Raw genomic sequence first — 18,001 nt, forward strand, 5'->3', positions numbered from 1 at the left:
AGAGGGTACTGGGGTCCTTCTCCCCAGGTCTATAGCTCAGACAAACATTTACTGGGTGAGTGGTTTCACTTGATTGCCTTGAGGTTGGTATTCGGCTAGACTGAACCAGAAGGCCAAACTCTTGGCCCACGCTGGGGTGTGTTTTGCTGTTATGTAAGCATTTGGGAATGACAAACACTGCCCAGACCCCGTGACCTGATCTTGACCACCCCGCCCCTGCCCCCAGGCACAGGGCACTTTTCCTTAAATGGTATCATGTGCCCACAGCCATGATAGAATATAGAACCCTTTTTTAAAAACAGCATTTGCATTTTTCTAGGTAAACCTTCGAAACTTTCAACTTTATTTTCCCATTGCCTATCAGGGCTTTCTGTGTTAAACAGCAAGGTGAGGTTTGCAATGAAGTATATATAACAAATATGGACATGAATTTGAGCAAACTCCGGGAGATGATGACGGACAGGGAAGCCTGGCGTGCTGCAGTCCATAGGGTTGCAAAGAGGTGGACACGACTGAGTGATTGAACAACATAACATACATACTGAAAAGTGAACCCAAGCCTAGGAAGTGTCCCAAATCGAATAAACCCCTGAAACCAGGACATGGCCAGCACTTTAGAGCTCCCGTTCTGCCCCCTCTAGTCACCTTTCCTGAAGGATATACATTACCTTGACTTTTAACATCATAGTTTAATTTCAGCTAACTATGGGAGGGCTTCAAGGTCATGGTTATATCTCAGAAGGGACCATCTACAATTCAACCTATACAGCAAGCAAGCAGGAGAATTCTTGGGACTCTAGGTCCAGCTTGAAGGTGAGATTCAGGGTGTAGAAGGAGACTCCTTTGGTGCCAGACTACCCACCTCTGGCACCCAGGAACTGTGTAACATCAGGCAAGTCTCTTCTCTGAGCCTCTTTAAATGAGGATGGTACTCCTGCCTCTCATGGGTTCTAAGAGCGGGACTCAGGAGGAAAGTGCCCTGTTGTTCAGTCGCTCAGTCCTGTCTAGTTCTTTGCAACCCCATGGACTGCAGCACGCCAGGCCTCCCTGTCCTTCACTATCTCTCAGAGTTTGTTCAAACTCATGTCCATCGAGTCGGTGATGCCATCCAACCATCTCAGCCTCTGTTGTCCCCTTCTCCTCTTGCCTTCAATCTTTCCCAGCATCAGGGTCTTTTCCAATGAGTCACCTGGCACAGAGCTCTTTCCTAATGTCAGTGCCCCTTGATGGTGTGGATGAGACCAAAGACCCCCTTTCCTTGCACCTCCCCTATTTTTCCAGAGCTCATTTCTCCCCACATCCCATGCCGACATCCTGCCAAAACTTCTGATTTCCCAGCTGACGCATGCTCCCAAGCCTCCACCTCTTGGGCTCCAGGGGCCTGGATGTGTCCTCCCTGTCCTGGGGCAGCCAGTGCTAGCAGCCTTCCTGTTCAGACACCTTCAGGAGGAGTAGCTCTTCCCTACACCCCGGGCTTCTTCCCTGTCTCCTTGGGATCAGAGGGTATCGATCCTGCTGATTCTCCACCTTGCAGGTGAGGAATCTACAGGGTGGGTGGGGACTTGCCCAGGGTTACACAAGGGTGCATTGGGGACCAGAGTGCTGACTTACATCCCTCGTCACTGCCATTAGCCTTTGATCATGAAGGCTCTCCAGCCCCTTCTCACCTCTCACGGTCGGTGTTGAAAACCCCTAACTCTGGGGCAAAGTTGGAAGTGCCAGGGTCCAGGCATCCCACAGCCAGGACAGCAAGAGCAGACATTTGACTAAGATTTACATGAAGTGAAGTGAAACTTTCTCAGTCATGTCTGACTCTTTGTGACCCCATGGACTATCCATGGGATTCTCCAGACCAGAATCCTGGAGTGGGTAGCCTTTCCCATCTCCAGGGGATCTTCCCAACCCAGGGATCAAACCCAGGGTCTCCTGCATCGCAGGTGGATTCTTTACCAGCTGAGCCACCAGGGAAGCCCAAGAATACTGGAGTGGGTAGCCTATCCCTTCTCCAGCGGATCTTCCTGGCCCAGGAATTGAACCGGAGTCTCCCTCATTGCAGGTGGATTCTTTTACCAACTGAGTTATGAGGGAAGCCTCAGATTTACATGAATGGGTGTGTTTAACACAGTTGGAAAGTATGTGCTTAGTCATTCAGTCGTGCCAGACTCTTTGTGACCCCATGGACTGTAAGCCTGCCAGGCTCCTCTGTCCATGGAATTCTCCAGGCAAGAAGCACTGAAGTAGGTTGCCAGGGGCTCTTCCTGGCCCAGGGATTGACCCCGAGTCTCCTGCATTGGCAGGATTATTTACCACTTGTGCCCCCTGAACTTCTTTATATTCATAAGGAATATATAGTAAGAATTCTTCGCAACCTGCCCTCCCTCTAGCCAGTTCTCAGCTCCGCAAGTTCCTCCTGCTCTTACTTTCTCAGGCATCCTTAAAGGGGCTCTTCAATACCCATAGGAACAAAAAAAATCTGCATGAGTTTTCCTCCTACTTTTTTACATAGATGGTAACATACTCTCTTCTTGGCTGTTTTCATTCAGCAAAACATCTTGAAGTGCTTCAGCTTCCCAGGTGACTCAGTGGTTAAAAAAAAAAAAAAATCTGCCTGCAAATGCAGGAGATGCAGGTTTGATTCCTGGGCCAGGAAGATCCCGGGAGAAGGAAATGACAACCCACTCCAGTATTCTTGCCTGGAGAGTCCCATGGACAGAGGAGCCTGGTGGGCTACAGTTCACGGGGATTGCAAAGAGTCAGATATGGCTTAGTGACTAAACAACAACACAAATAGCGTCCTCATCTTGTTTCACAGATGCATAGTATTCCATTGTTTACCTCTATTAGATTATCAAAATGCAACTCATGTCCCACAAAGTTCACCCACTTAAAGTCCATGGTTCAGTGGATTTTAGTATGTTTACAGATTTTCACCAGTATCACTACAATCAATTATAAAACACTTTCATCACCCCTAAAGAAGCTATCCCGTAATTATCATGCCCCAGTTCCCTACATCAACCCACGCAGCCGCTAATCTACTTTCCTCCTTTATGGATCTGCCTGTTCTTGACATTTCGGATGTGCAGAACGGTGTGGCCTTTCCTTTGTAGCTGTTCTCCTTCACTCGGCATAGTGCTCTCACTGTCCACTGGTGTAGTAGCACGTGTCAGTACTTCTCTCCTTTTTATCGCCAAATAATATTCCATGGTACAGATAGATCACATTTTATTTTTCTGTTCACCAGTTGGACATTTGGACAGTTTCCACTTTTTAGCTATTTTGACTCATGTTGCTGTGTACATCCATATGCAACTTTTTTTTGGTCTGGATGTACATGTATTTTTATCCTGAATATACACCTACAAGTGGAATTGCTGGGTTCTATGGCTTATTTCAAAACTGACTTATTTAATCCCCTATTGATAAAAATATAGTCAAATTACATCTTAAAAGCCAGTGAGCCTCATGAGTTAGGCAGGTCAGGGCCACGTTAGTGAGGATTCAGGAACAGTGGCTGCATCAGAGAACCTGCCCAAGTCTTCTGACCTTTCCTCCTGGTGTTCCCATTTCTCCCAGACACTTCTCTTTTCCAGTTAAGTTAACTTTAATTTCAATGTGGTCCATGACTCAGGGGTGTGGGAAAGAGCAGCCCCATTCCTCATGGCCTGGCTCATGAGTCCATCACCCACTGATCCTGCAGGGGCCCCGGGCCTTCAGCTGTGTCCTCTTGCACAGACTCCTTCCTGTCTGGGTTTCTGCATCCAGGACAGTCCAAGAGGAAGCTGGTGACTTCCTCTGGCCCTTGACAACAGGTCTCTGCCACACCTGACCATGAGCACACCTGCTACAGGTGCAGAACAGGGAATTTCAGGAACCATCCAGGCTATAAGCCAGCCTCAGAGAGCTTCCTGCCCCTGCCACCCAGATGGGACCTGCAGAAGCCGCCGTGTCCTTGGCACTAGCGTGTGTTTAAACAGATCTTCTCAACAAGCCAACAGCAGGAGGTGCTTTTTTATTCTGTGCCAATAGAAGACAGATCTACTTTTGATTCTCTGATTCATCAAATGAAACAAAATGAGTCCAGTTTCTCTCTGCTAAACTTCTATTAGGTGCTGCCCTAAGAGTCTTCGGATATCAAGTTACTCTCTGCTCTTGAAACCTCAGTGTTGACTTCAGAAAGACTGTGATCATTTGCAAAAAGAAGTTGCCCTCTTTCCATGGCAGATGTTTAATTAAACATGCCTCCCTAAGGGTCAAGAAAAACACCACCTCATGGAATGTGAGTATTCTGCTCCGACACAAGGATGAGCAGTTCTAGAATTTCTTACATGTTTCACATTATTGATTTAGGTGTTCAAAGCAACACAGATGAAAAGCTTGGTCTCTTCTACAGGATATAGAAGGTACCATCTAATTTATTCTTCTCTGTTTTTTAAAAAAGGTAAAGAACAACGTACTGCCTTAATTAAAATAGTGAAAATCTTTCATGTGACAAATGGACTGGTTTTCAAATAATTTTATGCTCTATTGTTCTTGGCTTTGTTTTATATATATTTGAACATAGCATATCATTCTGCAAAAATTCACAGAAAGGTCTATGAGTTTATCCATGTATTCCAAGTTTAAGCAAGTTCTCTTACTCTGATTAAAGTTTATGATGTTCTTGTTGAGTTAATTTGTTTTTAATAATGATGGGAACATTTTTCTCTTCCTTATTTAAGTTCTCAAACCATGTTATCAACAGCGGTAGGAAAATTCCTGATCACTGTACTGTTTCTTATGATTGACCAATTTTATATAATGAAATCTGTTAATTTGGACTTTGTCACATGTGGTTTGCACAGTTATTTTTAAATGGTTTCTCCCTTAATCTCAAAGTAATAAGATCATTTATTCATTCAACAGTTAATTATAATAAAAAAAAAGAATACTGGTCTCCCTGAGCTTTGCATTAGCAAAATGAATTAACAAGCAGATATGAAATAGAAAACACTTAATGCAGTGCCTTTGGGCTCCTCCGCAGGTGATGGGATTTATCCTATGACATGTCTGAACACATCTATATGCACATAGAGCAAGAAATGAGAATGTGAACCTATAAAACTCAGCTGGAAAATGTCTCACAGGATTAGGCACTACTTCTCTGACTTTTTATCATTGCATTTTCACCAGCTCTCCCAGTAGAGAAAACAGTTTTGAGGTAAACAGCAATTAAGATCTTAATCTTCTGGCCTTAGAAGGGCACACAGTGTCCTCACCCAGGGGCACTTCACCAAGGAGACCAGAAAAGCACCCACTTGCATGCTTCCATTTTTAAAATTTATTTCTTTTTGAAAATAAATATGCATGGTACAAAATGTACAAAAGGCATCAGTGGAATGTACACCTCCTTCCCCCAGTTCTCCTCCCCATGGGCAGCCCTGGACACCAATTCCTTCTGTATTCTCCCAGAGGTATTTTAAATATGCTCAAGTTTCAAGCAAATAGCACACCCCACTTTATATATAGGATCTTTTTCATTTGTTAAGATTTAGCACCAAGAAAGCTCTTTGTTACTTTTTTTTTTTTTTTGCTGCATTGTATCCCACTGCATGGAATTTCCAAAATGGATTAAACCATCTCCCAGTTGACCCTATTCAGGCTGTTCTTAAACATTAGTCATCACAAGAGTGCTACAAGGACTAATCATAAATATACATGGTTTTGGACTTGTTCTGGCATATTTTTTGGATAAATTTCTACAGGTAGAATCACTGGGTCAAAGGTAAACGTGTTACTAATGTCAATAGATCTTGTCAATGTGCCCTCCATATTGGTTGTGTAAATTTACACCCTCACCAGTCATTAAGCAAAGGCCTGACAGCCCCGTGGACATGTCTTCTGAGACATCATGAATTTGCCAACCGATAAATAACAAAATATTACCTTGCTGTAGTTTTACCTTGCATTTCTCCTATTATGAGTGTTACTGAGACGCTTTTCTTATGTTTAAGGTCCATTTCTTCTCCTGAACTAATTGTCCATACCCTTTGCATAGTTTTGTACTGAGGTTTTGTACTTTTTCTTATAGAACTGAAGCTTCTTCAGGAGTTCACTGGCATAAATATCTATTTTTTCTAGTTTGTCATTTGTCTATTGTATGCCATCACTTAAAAATTTTTTGTGTAATTGGATTTAACATTTTCTTTCTCCTTTTTTTCCACCTCTGAATTTTTGTGTTATGCTTAGAAAGGGATGCCCCACTCTGAGATGATAAGCTTAGTGCTCAGTTGTGTCCGACTCTTGTGACCCCATGAGCTGTAGCCCACCAGGCTCCTCTGTCCATGGGATTCTCCAGGCGAGAGTACTGGAGTGGGCTGCCATATCCCTCTCCAGGGGGACTTCCTTACCTAGCAATTGAACCCAGATCTCCCACACTGTGAGCAGTTGCTTTACCAACTGAGCTACACAGGAAGCCCCTAAGAGATGATAAGGGGGGAAAATCTACCATGTTATTTTCTAGTATTTAAATTGTTTTTAATATTAAAACCTTTAAACTATTTTTAATATTAAAAATTTAAAATATTAAAATCTTTCATTTATCTGGACTGTTTTGGGTGAGAGAGATGAGATGAGAGATGTAGATTTATTATTATCTTGTTTTAATGCTGCTTATTGAAAATGCCATCTTTTCTCTCCTGATCACAAATGCCCCTTTATCTACCAAATTCCAATTCCTACTCTATTGATGTTTTACCCTGTTTGGTCTGCCACTCTATGTATCTCGTCGCAATGTTTTAGTTATTGTAGTTTTACAGGGAAGACTTTTCAGGGAAAAGTTGCACCTGGTTTGGAAGAGCCCCTCATGCCATTTGCAAAGCCCAGTAAACCCCAGCTGGACTGTGGGCAAATAAAGCACTCATTCATTCAAAAAAACAGTAAACTTATTTTTCTGTCTAGCTAGTTTTAAATTTCTTGCTAGACTAATTTCCATTCATTTCAACTCTTCCTTTCAGAGGTCTCCTAATTAGTCTTGATAGTTGCTTTTTCAGTATGCATAGCTTGTTTATTTCACAAAGAAATCCTATTGATGTTTTTATTGCAATCATGTTAATTTGTATAGATTATCTTAGGGAAAATGGATATCATTATGATGTTGCATCTCCTCTTCAAGAACTTGATGTTCTGAACTCTAAACAATGATACAGATCAGCCTATTTGCAGGGCAGGAACAGAGATGCAGACATAGAGAACAGACGTGCAGACACAGTGGACGAAGGAGAAGGTGGGGAGAACAGGGAGATTTCGATTGACATATATACACACTACTATGTGTGAAATAGTAAGTATAAATATAAAATAAGTAAAATAAAATGTAATAAAATAAAATAAATATAAATATAGTAAAATAGTGCTGCGGTCCATGGGGTCGCAGAGTCAGACACGACTGAGCAACTGAACTGAACTGAGCTGAGTGAGAAGACACTTATATCACAGGGAGCTCAACTCAGCCTCTGTGATGACCTAGAGAGATGGATGGCAAGGGTGGGAGGGAGGCTCAAGAGGAAGGGGATGTAGCTATGCATACAGCTGATTCACTTCCTTGTACAGCAGAAATGAACACAACATTGTAAAGCAATAATACTCCAATTAAAATTTTTTTTATTATTGGCATGTAAAAATTTTTTAATATTAACATGTATGTTGTGAGGCTTCTACCTATGGAGCATAAAAAGCCTCTTCCAGCAGTCCCATTTCCCCACTGACATGAGCACACTGCCACTGGGTTGGCCAGGCAGCCTTCAGCCCAGAATGTGGGTCTCACATGGACATCTCTGTTTCTTAGGGGATTGGGGAGTCCCCAACCAGACCCAAGCCGGTCCCGTCCTGGGGCACCTGCTGGGGGACCACATGGAGGGAAGAAACAGCAGCAACTCCACCAGGGCCCTGAAGCTTCTGGATGGGACCAGTGCCGCTTGGTATATCCTCACCATCTTTGGCATCTACGGAGTGATTTTCCTCTTCCGATTGGCCAGCAACATCCTCAGAAAGAACGAAAAGTCCTTGGAAGACATTTACTACTCCAATCTGACATTCGAATTTGAAAAGAAAAGGCTCCAGAGCAAGGCAGCCAGATGCTCTTCACTGACCATTAGCAACAGAGCTGTCCTGCAGCCCAAACAGGCCAGCCCAGAGACAAAGGGTAGGAACAGCAGCCCCTACACTGAAATCTAAGAGATCCCTTGAAAGTCGAGGCAAGGAGGCCTCCACAGCTGAGGTTCAAACTTCTTGCTTGAGGGAGCAGCTTTGGGCTTACCTGGAACCTTGAGAGGTGAGTCGAACCCTTGAGCGGGGCTGAAAGAGCATCACTGAGCCACAGGTGCGTGGGGGTGCGCCCAAAAGCCAGGCTCCTGTTTCCTTCTCAGGCTTCCCGATGCTCTGAGACAAGCAGGAGCAGCGGCTTTCAGCCCCACTCACCCTTCACTGGAAATTTTTATGCTCTAGGCAAGGACATGGGACATCCACTGTTCTCAAAGGAATCTGGTAGGCTCCTGGGCCATGTGTGAAGGTAGCCTCTTGTCATGGAAAGAAGGCTGAATTTGGAGTCAAGTGCCTTGGATGAAATTCAACCTCAGATGGTCACGTGAACCTTGACTGGCTGGTGGCTCACGTGGAACATGTGAGGATTGGGATATACGGTCTCAGAGGGCCATTTATTCTAAGACTCTGTCTAAAATATTGAACCAGAATAGTCAATATCAACATCCTAATTTTCAGAAGTTCTTCATTTTCATTGACAGTGCAGGGTCCATTCAAAAAAATGTATTAGTTTTAGAGTCAGAAGAATCATACTCTACTCTGAGTTAGACTTTTGACCACTTTGATGTCCTTGCACACACCACTCACCTCTCCCAACCTTAGTTTCCTTACAGATAATGAGGATAATGATGCCAGTTTTCTGCCAATCTTGCAAAGCAGATGAGAGCTAATGAAATCATGTATATGAACGTATTTTTAAAAGTAAAATAAATATGTAAATATAAACCTCATTGTGGTGGTGGTGATGATGGTGGCTGATGTTAAATTATGGTGATGGTAGTATTGGTGGTGAATGGTGGTAGTTGATGGTTGGTGTTAATGATAGTGGGATTGGTGGTGGTTCATGGTCAGTGTTGATTGTGGTCTTGGTGGTTGATAGTTGAGTTGATGATGGTGATGGTGGTGGTGGTTGGTGTTGTTATTGATGGTGTTGGTGGTGGTTGATGGTCAGTGTTGGTGGTCTTGGTTGTTGATGTTGATGATGGTGGTCATGGGGGTTGTTGATGGTGTTGGTGTTGGTAGTTGGTGTTGTTGATGGTGTTGTTGGTGGTTGATAGTCAGTGTTGATGGTGGTCTTGGTGGTTGATGTTAATGATGGTGGTGGTGGTGGTGGTGGTTGGTGGTGTTGTTGGTGGGGGTTGGTGCTGTTGTTGATGGTGCTGGTGGTAGTGGTGATGCTACTGTGGTCCAGGAAATGACGAGCCTACTGGTAATAGCTATAAGTAATGGCTGCACTACTTGATTCTAGAAGAGAACCTATCTGTATCAAAGCTGATGATGTGTGCTCTGAGTCTACTCCATGAGATTCAAGTTGTACACGTAGACAAAATAGTCACTTTTAGTTTTCATTACTGTAGATATCATATGATTCATTCAAATGTTTCACAAACATCTGTTACTTATATTCTTGTCTCTGCTTCAAAAAGAAATAAGATCTTGTCTACATGATTGATTCATTTAGAGAGATTGTGATTAGCTGAATTTCTACAAGTGGCTTTCAGCAGGCAAAGAGAAAAAGTATGTTTTGTACCAACCTCTCTGAAGTTTATCTGGTTTGGCTTTTGGAGGGGTCCCCTGAACAATAAATAAATAAAATTTTTCCCCTGTCTATGCACAGTGGTCTATAACCAACTGCATGATTTCATAAAGGTTAAATTAAATGCCATGCTTTTTGTTGAAAGGATGAGATAGACTTCCAACTATTTTTCTTTTTTCCATATTTTCCACATGATCATCTTACAGGCTCTCCAGCAAAAGTGTTTGCTGGTTTGTTTATATAGTTAGGGCTGGGCATCATCCACGTCTGAGACGCTTACGGGGCAGGATAAAACAGTAGGCACAAAGACAGACAAAAATGTAACCCACAGGGAACAGGAATGCACGCATGCTCAGTCGTTTCCATCGTGTCTGACTCTGTGTGAACCCATGGCCTGTAGCCTGCCGGGCCCCTCTGTCCATGGGATTCTCCAAGTCAAGAATACTGGAGTGGGCTGCCCTGTCCTCCTCCAGGGGCTTCCCAACCCAGGGGTTGGATCCGTGACATCTCCTGTGTCTTCTGCATCACAGCTAGACTCTTTAGCACTGAGCTGCCCGGGAAGCTCAAATAGGAATACAGAATGAACTAAGACGGGAGCACAAGGTCAGAACTGAAGTGAATTTGAAGGTAAAATACATACTCTGTCTTGTTGGTTGCTTCCTTCTAATGGATCGTCCTCTTCCTCAATCCAACATCTCCTTAATTTGCATTTGGGAATGCATATGGCTCTAGGAAAGATGAAACTACTCCCAGTTCAGGACCTGATTCAATTAGTGCATCTCATCTCCAGCTTCACTAATAGGGACCAAGCTGGACCCATGACCCAAGTAAGCCCACCCCATTAGAATGATGGGAAGGACTTCCATAGGGAATTATGGAACACAGACGCCCTCTCTTATGCTGGATGGTGTTAAATCCAGAGCTGAGTTTGAAATCGCTGGAGCCATTCTGTCACCATGGGCAAAGCCAATGTGAGGGCAAAGGTCAACATAAAGTGGAAACATGAGAAAATTACAGAGGCTAGACTTCTAATCAGACTGTGCCCAAAGCCTTATTTCCCCCGGATTGTTTTAGTTAATGAGCCAATAAATTTCCCTTATTAAGTCCTTTAGAGATAAGCTTCCTGTCCCCCTCAACCAAAAATATCCCTAATGATACCACTGAAGAAATAATCTCCTGAAGGAAGTGGACCTTGGAGTGGAATTAGATAAAAGAAATGTGATATGGTAAAGTGGGATCATGTCTTTCACCAAGATTTTTTATATTTATATGATTTTGTGTTTAAGGGGAAAACACACTATGCTTATGTCAGCTCACTCGTTACTTGTAAGTTCTTATAACTTGACCTCTCAAAGGGCATTCAGTGAGATTTCATTCCATTTAATCCCCATCCCTGACTCTTGTCATGGAAGCTCCTAAGAGGGCCTGTCATGTTAGACATGAGGTCAGGACTGGCTCCATGGGTATTTCCTAAGGACCAAAACAGCTGTCTTCCTGTTGACACCCAGACACAGGCACATGGGCTCCAAGGACATCTTCCCTGGCCACTTAAGTAACTCCTGCCTGATCCAACTTCATCACTCTCTGGGGAGCTGGTCTGAGTGTTTGCCAGGGAGATGTGTTCTTGGATGGGAATTGTATAGGCTCCATTTTAAGCTAGTCTGGTGGGAAAGAACCTCAGGTATTAAGGATATTTTGTGCCCAGTCCCTTAAATCTAAACTGTTCAGGCTTATAGCAATTAATCACTTTCTGTGCAAAGCCTATGTAGCTGAACCAGGAGGGAAGGGACCAGCACCATAGCCTATGTTCAAGTCAGCGAGTGGGAAGAGATATGCATGTTTCACCAACCTTGGTGGAGATGGGAGAACAGCAAACTGAGTCACAACATTCTAGATACTTTTGCTTTCATTGTCCTATGGTAAATTTCCCCCAAGATTAGCAAATCAGGTCAGATGAATGTCTTCCTCTGAAATGGAAATTATTTAAAACTGATGTAGAATGAATCTGGTTCACTGTCTCCAGGAATGGATTCCTCTTGGATTTGTGGCTTATGGTCCTAGTGAAGTGAAAGAGTCCTGTCTGACTCTTTGTGACCCCATGGACTGTAGCCCTCGAGGCTCCTTTGTCCATGGAATTCTCCAGCCAAGAATATTGGGGTGGGTAGCCATGCCCTTCTCCAGGGGATCTTCCTAAACCAAAGACTGAACCCGGACCTCCAGCATTGCACACAGATTCTTTATAGTCTGAGCCACGGAAGCCCTGATTTGTATCAAATCAAAAATAGAGGTTACCAGAGCTTCCCTGGTTGATTGGAGCACATTGATTCATCTTTTTCCCCACTGTGTCTTGCGGGATGTGGGAGCTAGCTCCCCAGTGAGGGGTTGAACCTGTGCCCCCGCACTGGAAGTGCAGAATCTTATCACTGGACCAGCAGGGAAGTCCAGAACACATCTATTCTAAATGAAGGTCTAATCAGCTCTGCTGCATTATGACTCACCTGATGTGACATAATTATCACAAGATTTAAGTATTAAAAAAAATAATGTAGAGGGGAAACGTTTGTTAATAGTCACCTGACTCTTCATATAATGGCAGGTGGCTCTGATTCTCAGAAATGATTCTGAGTGTCTAGACCTCAACCAGAGCAGAAATGTCAACTCGCCCTTCCATTAAAGTTAGAGTTCTTCTCTTGGTGAAATTGAAACCAATTTTAGCTCACTCATGAAAAAAAAGGTGAGGGGGCGGTGGGGGTGGGGGGGTGGGGAGCGGATCTGTGAGAAGGCAGCGGAGCGAGCTCACAGAATCCAGAGGGCAGCAGCTTCCCCAGGCCTCGGGAAGAAGAGAGGTCAGTCCACCCAAAGCCCTCACTCAGTGGCCCCAGCTGAAGGGCCTTCTCTCCAAGGGCCTCCCAGGAGATGGCGAGCTCCCATGCTGGCTCTTTGTGCCTCTGCTCATGTTTCAAATGTTAGAGGAGAGCATTGCACAGGATCTGGTATACCAGGTGTCTGCCCCTTGGACCAAGGAGGACCCAGGGAGTGCAGAGCTCTGATTGGCTGAGGTTGGGTCACGTGCTCATGCAGGGGCACTACATCTATGAAGAAAATGCCAATAAACAGAGCCATTGCTCAAATATCACCCTCTGAAACTTTCTTGAACCCAAAGGCAGACTTATGCTCCTCCAGGGCTTCCATAGCACTTGGTAAACACTTGGATGGGTCAAAGAGAAAATTTTATGCAACAGAATTTCTCCAAGGAGGGAACTGCGTTTGTTTACCAAGTATTTGGTACAGGAAGTGAGACCTCAGAGTCTCCTGAGTATAGGTGGAACTATTCTACAGGAGACAAGGAGTAGAATTTGCTTCTCAAGAGAGATGGGAGGAGGAAAAGACGGCGGAGAGATTTAGGGATGTCGCTGGATGGCAGGACACGCTGAGAAAATGTCTCCAGCGACTGGCCCAGCACCACGCCCACCAGTCCTGATCTACAATGATAGGAAACTCAGGAGACAAATGCTTGAAGTGAGTGGGCCAGGAGACCTTGAAGGGACTTGGTGATGGGCTGAGTCTGAGGCAAGCGGAGTTGAGGCAGCAGGCAGACATGGATGCTGGGGACAGAAGCACTTTAATTCCAGTTTAGCTTTAGCTGAAACATCAATAAGTAGCAAGTGGACTTGTGGACACAGAGGGGTAAGGGGAGGGTGGCACAAATTGAGAGAGTAGCATTGCCATATATGATATATATGCTACCAGGTGTGAAGTGGATCATCAGCCTGAAGCAGCTCTATAGCGCAGGGAGCCCGGCTCGGTGCTCTGTGATGAAGTAGAAGGGTGGGATAGGGCATGGGGCGGGGGAGGTGTATGAGGCAGAGGATACGTGTGTGTATGTATAGCTGATTCACATTGTTGCACAGCAGAAATCAATACAAAATCATAAAGTAAATATCCTCCAATTAAAAATAATAAGATATTTTTTAATTGAATAAAAGAAGAAACAAAAGTCATGGGGAAGCTGGTCTCAAATTTAACCAAATCCTTGTAGAGTGGGTGCAGGGAAATGAGAGGGTGGAGTGAGTGCCTTCATGGGGGACCTGAAAACTCAGTCCATTTTTAGAACACGTATCATGTAAGACTGCAAATGTCGGTCCCCAGTCTGTGTCCCTTAGTGGCCCATGAAAACATGACTTTAAGAACAAGGACAACATCTTATGAATTTTGACATCACCCACTCCTTCCAGAACACACAAGAGATATTTTCTGAATGAGTGAATGATTCATACATTAGTGTGTCAGCTTAGTTATTTACAATGAGTGCTATTCCCTTTGGGATGGTAGGTACAATTTTTTCTAGGTACTTCTTCTGGTGGAAATGTACAGTCCTCAGAATATAATGAGCATGGAATTTCTACAAGGAGGCTGGTTGTTCTTTAAGGCCTGCTTTCAATAAGCAAAAGGAGCTGGGCTATTATTGTTTATAATTTCTATGTTGACAAAGTACGCTTATCTTTCCAATCTCATTTTAGTCCTTAGAACAACCATGGGAGGCGGGTTATCCTCCTGGTCTTGGCCCTGATGGCACCCTTTCCACCCATCCTCCAAACTCATACATCCAAACTCTTCAAACCAGCTCAGACATCCTTTCCTTCAGAAAGCCTTTTCCCTTTGCCCAGTATCATACTGATCTGCTTAAAAAAAAAAAAAAAGCAATACTTATTTAAAAATAGCAGGTAAAATGAAAGGACCTGGTGTATCCCAGGCATTCGTGCCCTACATGTATTATTTCATTTGCCTTGTTACCCAGCCTCTGCGTACCAGGTCCCATACTGCCTCTACGTTAACACCCACAAATGAAGCTGGAGATAAACCACATGGTCATTTGATCAGAGGCAGTTTCTATAAAGAACGATTAAATGATGATAAGGAAGAAACTATAAAAATGCAGAGAGAACACTAAAGTATATCTTAGAGGTGAGGGAGACTTGGAAGGGAGGGTCACTTCCCCAAGGCTGGGGTGCAGATCTTGTTATAGAAGACGTAGCTGCAGCTACTGGGTGGTGGAGAGGCTCACAGGGTTGACTGGTCCATAGTCTCTTAGTAGCAGTTAGCAGTTCCTCTGGCCCAGGAGAGTCAAGGCTGAAGGATGGAGAATCAGAGTGTAGGGAGCCCACTCACGGGCAGGTTCGCAGTCTGGTGTGCACTGCAGCCGAGATGGGAAGACTACAGAAAACAACTGTCTACGACAGAGGCCAGCAGAGGCTAGTGGGTGGCTGGTAGGGAGTGGGTCATTGGTACTGTGCATGGACTAAAAATCTGTGCCACCTCCCACCAAATTCCTGTGTTGAAGTCCTAATTCCCAGTGTGGTGATATTAGAATGCAGGGCCCTGGGGATAAGGGCTTTTGGATTTAAGGCTTTGGGGTGATAAGCCTTCCCAGGTGACACAGTGGTGAAGGACCCACCTGTCAATGCAGGAGATACTGGTTCAATCCCTGGGTTGGGAAGAGCCCCTGAGGAAGGAAGGGGCAACCCAGTCTAATGTTCTTGCCTGGGTAATCCCAAGGACAAAGGATCCTGGAAGGCTACAGTCCTTGGGATAGCAAAGATTTGGACACAACTGAGCATGCACACACACAAGGTTTAGATGAGGTCATGAGGGAGGGACCCGCTACCATGGGATTTTGTCCTCAGAGGAAGAAAGACAGAGGCTATGCACTCTTTGTAAGGGAAGCATGTATAAAGTGTCAGTGATTTGGGACAATGTGCTGCAACAGAACTGAAAAGCGGCTAAATGAACCTCAGGTCAGAGCAGAAAAGGGAATTTATGTCATTCACCATCAGCATTAGCAGTATAATTCAACACACTGGCAAATTTAATGAAATGAAACCAACCAGCAGGCTGATATTGATGAGCCTCCAACAAAAGTCGCAAATGTCAAATTAAGCCACATCATTTCCATGACATGGATTTTCTGCTCTCGTGTGTGCACAAATCCTGAAGTTCTTCAGAGAGTATTGTAATTATTATTTGCCAGGGAGATGCTGAGCTATCTGCCCCCAAGTCATGTTCCTCCTGGGTTTTTGAAACCCTGACTGCCTTGTGCCTTCTGCGCTCAAGCTAACCCAGAGCCCAGACAAGCACTTTCATGCATGCGTGTCTTCATTAGCAGGAAGTGCAGAGGGGAGCCCCTCTAGGCCAGGCAGGGTCCTTTATCACACACCCCCTGCCTTGCAAACCCACTTAGCACGAGTTGTATTAGAAATTTTAATTAGCAGAAAACAAGTAAGTGTGTGTGTGTGGGGGGGGGGGGGGGCGTCCCAGCTAGATCCCAGGCTGTGTCCCCTGCTGGGTTGGATGTGTCTGAGCAAGTGTTGGCGAGGATCTTTGCACAAAGGACAGAGAACAGATCTCCTCCTGGGGAAAGAGAGATGCAGGGAAGTAAGTGTAGGACTCTCTGAGGTCCGGAGGGCCCAGAAGCCCTAGCAAGAACCCTGAGATTTACTGGGGGCTACTAACATCACACCTGGAGAATAAAATGGCAACCCACTCCAGTATTCTCGCCTGGAGAATCCCATGGATAGAGGAGCCTGGTGGGCTTTAGTCCATGGGATCACAAGAGTTGGACACGACTTAGGTACTAAACCACCACCACCACCACCCGCCCCCCACCACCACTAACATCAAAAGCACTCCCTGAACCCCATGGTGGCCGGGGGCACGCGATGTGCTGACTGGCTTCCATCTGGAGCAGGAGTTGACACAGCCTCTTCCGAAAGAGCCTGCACTTCATGGGAGACAGGTGAACACTTCAACTGAACTCAGGGCACTCAGTGGAGGGGGTTTGGAAAGATGGAAAGTGGGAGGTGACCATGAGTCCATTAAAGAGAAGAAAATGAACCATTTAATGATTACTACCAAACACTGGGCACTTTGATGCACACTAGCCTAGGTGGTCCTTTCACAAACAGCATGAGGTGGGTGCTATTAGGGAGCTGAGGCGCAAAGAGGCTCAGAAACCTTGTATATTGTCAAACAGCAGGCAAGAGACTCAAAGCTAAGTTCATGCAATGTTTTCCCAAATTATTTGTCCAAAACATGCCTTAATTTTCATCCAAGGTGAGGAAAGGGAAGACTACTGCTTCAGGCTAGGTTCATTTCTCTCTCGGGTCCTGTGCACATAATGGGTTGGCTGGGGCTCTGCTCTGCATCCTGCCTGGCCTCGTTCTGAGACGTGGGTTTCTGAAGCAGTCACTGTCTCTCTTGATGACTAAATGCTCCAGCCCAGGAGAGACACACATCACAATAGCCCACCACTCACAAGCTAAAGAAGCCCTTGGTCCTCCCAACCGCAAGGGGGAGGGCAAGTGCCCTCCAGGAGTTGGTGATAGACAGGGAAGGCTGGCATGCTGCAGTCCGTGGGGTCGCAAAGAGTAGGACATGACCGGCCAACTGAACTGAACTGAACTGATCATTAATCTTTAGCCCATACAGCTGGTCCATGGTAAAATGGTCAGAGGGCATGAAAAGATTAAAGGCAGGAGGAGAAGGGGACGACAGAGGATGAGATGGTTGGATAGTATCACCAACTCAATGGATATGAGTTTGAGTAAACTCTGGGAGATGGTGATGGACAGGGAGGCCTGGCGTGCTGCAGTCCACAAGGTCGCAGAGTCGAACACGGCTTAGCAACTGAACAACAATTCCCGGTGCTGAGTGCTCAGAAACATTACCATCATCCCCAGTGGCCAACAGACCAGGGGCTTCATGACCTCATATGAGAGATGTGTCTCATTGGGGGTGACCCCCCAACAGCGGGCTGGAGGAGGGTGAAAAGTGAGACACGTGCATGTGTGTGCATGCATGCGCGGGCACACACACACACACATGCGCACACACACACACACACACACACACAGAGTGGTGGATCAGCTGCTGGGCAGTGAAGTTAGGTTTCCTCCTAACAGCGTTTCCTTCCTGCCATTTGTAGGGGGTGCTTGACTCATTGCCCTGGAGGAGAATAAAGATGCCAAACCATAAACCTGAGGGCAGGCCCTGTTCCTGTGAAGCCCAGGCTGAGCTACTTTCCTGCAGAGGGAGGCAGAGGACAGGGCCGACTAGAGGAGAGCGTGCGGGCAGAGGTGTTCCCATGCCTGGGCCCAGAAAGACCCTCTT

The 18,001-nt window shown here is 45.2% G+C and overlaps 1 protein-coding gene across 1 annotated transcript; it reads left to right on the forward strand.

Annotated features, from left to right (window-relative positions):
• The first annotated feature begins 4,019 nt into the window (after positions 1–4,019).
• On the forward strand, positions 4,020–9,029 carry SMIM34 (small integral membrane protein 34). The gene is made up of 2 exons (XM_069577879.1): positions 4,020–4,279; positions 7,826–9,029. The coding sequence occupies exons 1-2, from the start codon at positions 4,273–4,275 to the stop codon at positions 8,212–8,214; spliced, it is 396 nt and encodes a 131-aa protein (XP_069433980.1). The 5' UTR covers positions 4,020–4,272; the 3' UTR covers positions 8,215–9,029.
• The last annotated feature ends 8,972 nt before the right edge of the window (positions 9,030–18,001 follow it).

This window comes from Ovis canadensis, chromosome 1 (assembly GCF_042477335.2).
Source record: "Ovis canadensis isolate MfBH-ARS-UI-01 breed Bighorn chromosome 1, ARS-UI_OviCan_v2, whole genome shotgun sequence".
In the NCBI taxonomy this organism is placed as follows: Eukaryota; Metazoa; Chordata; class Mammalia; order Artiodactyla; family Bovidae; genus Ovis; species Ovis canadensis.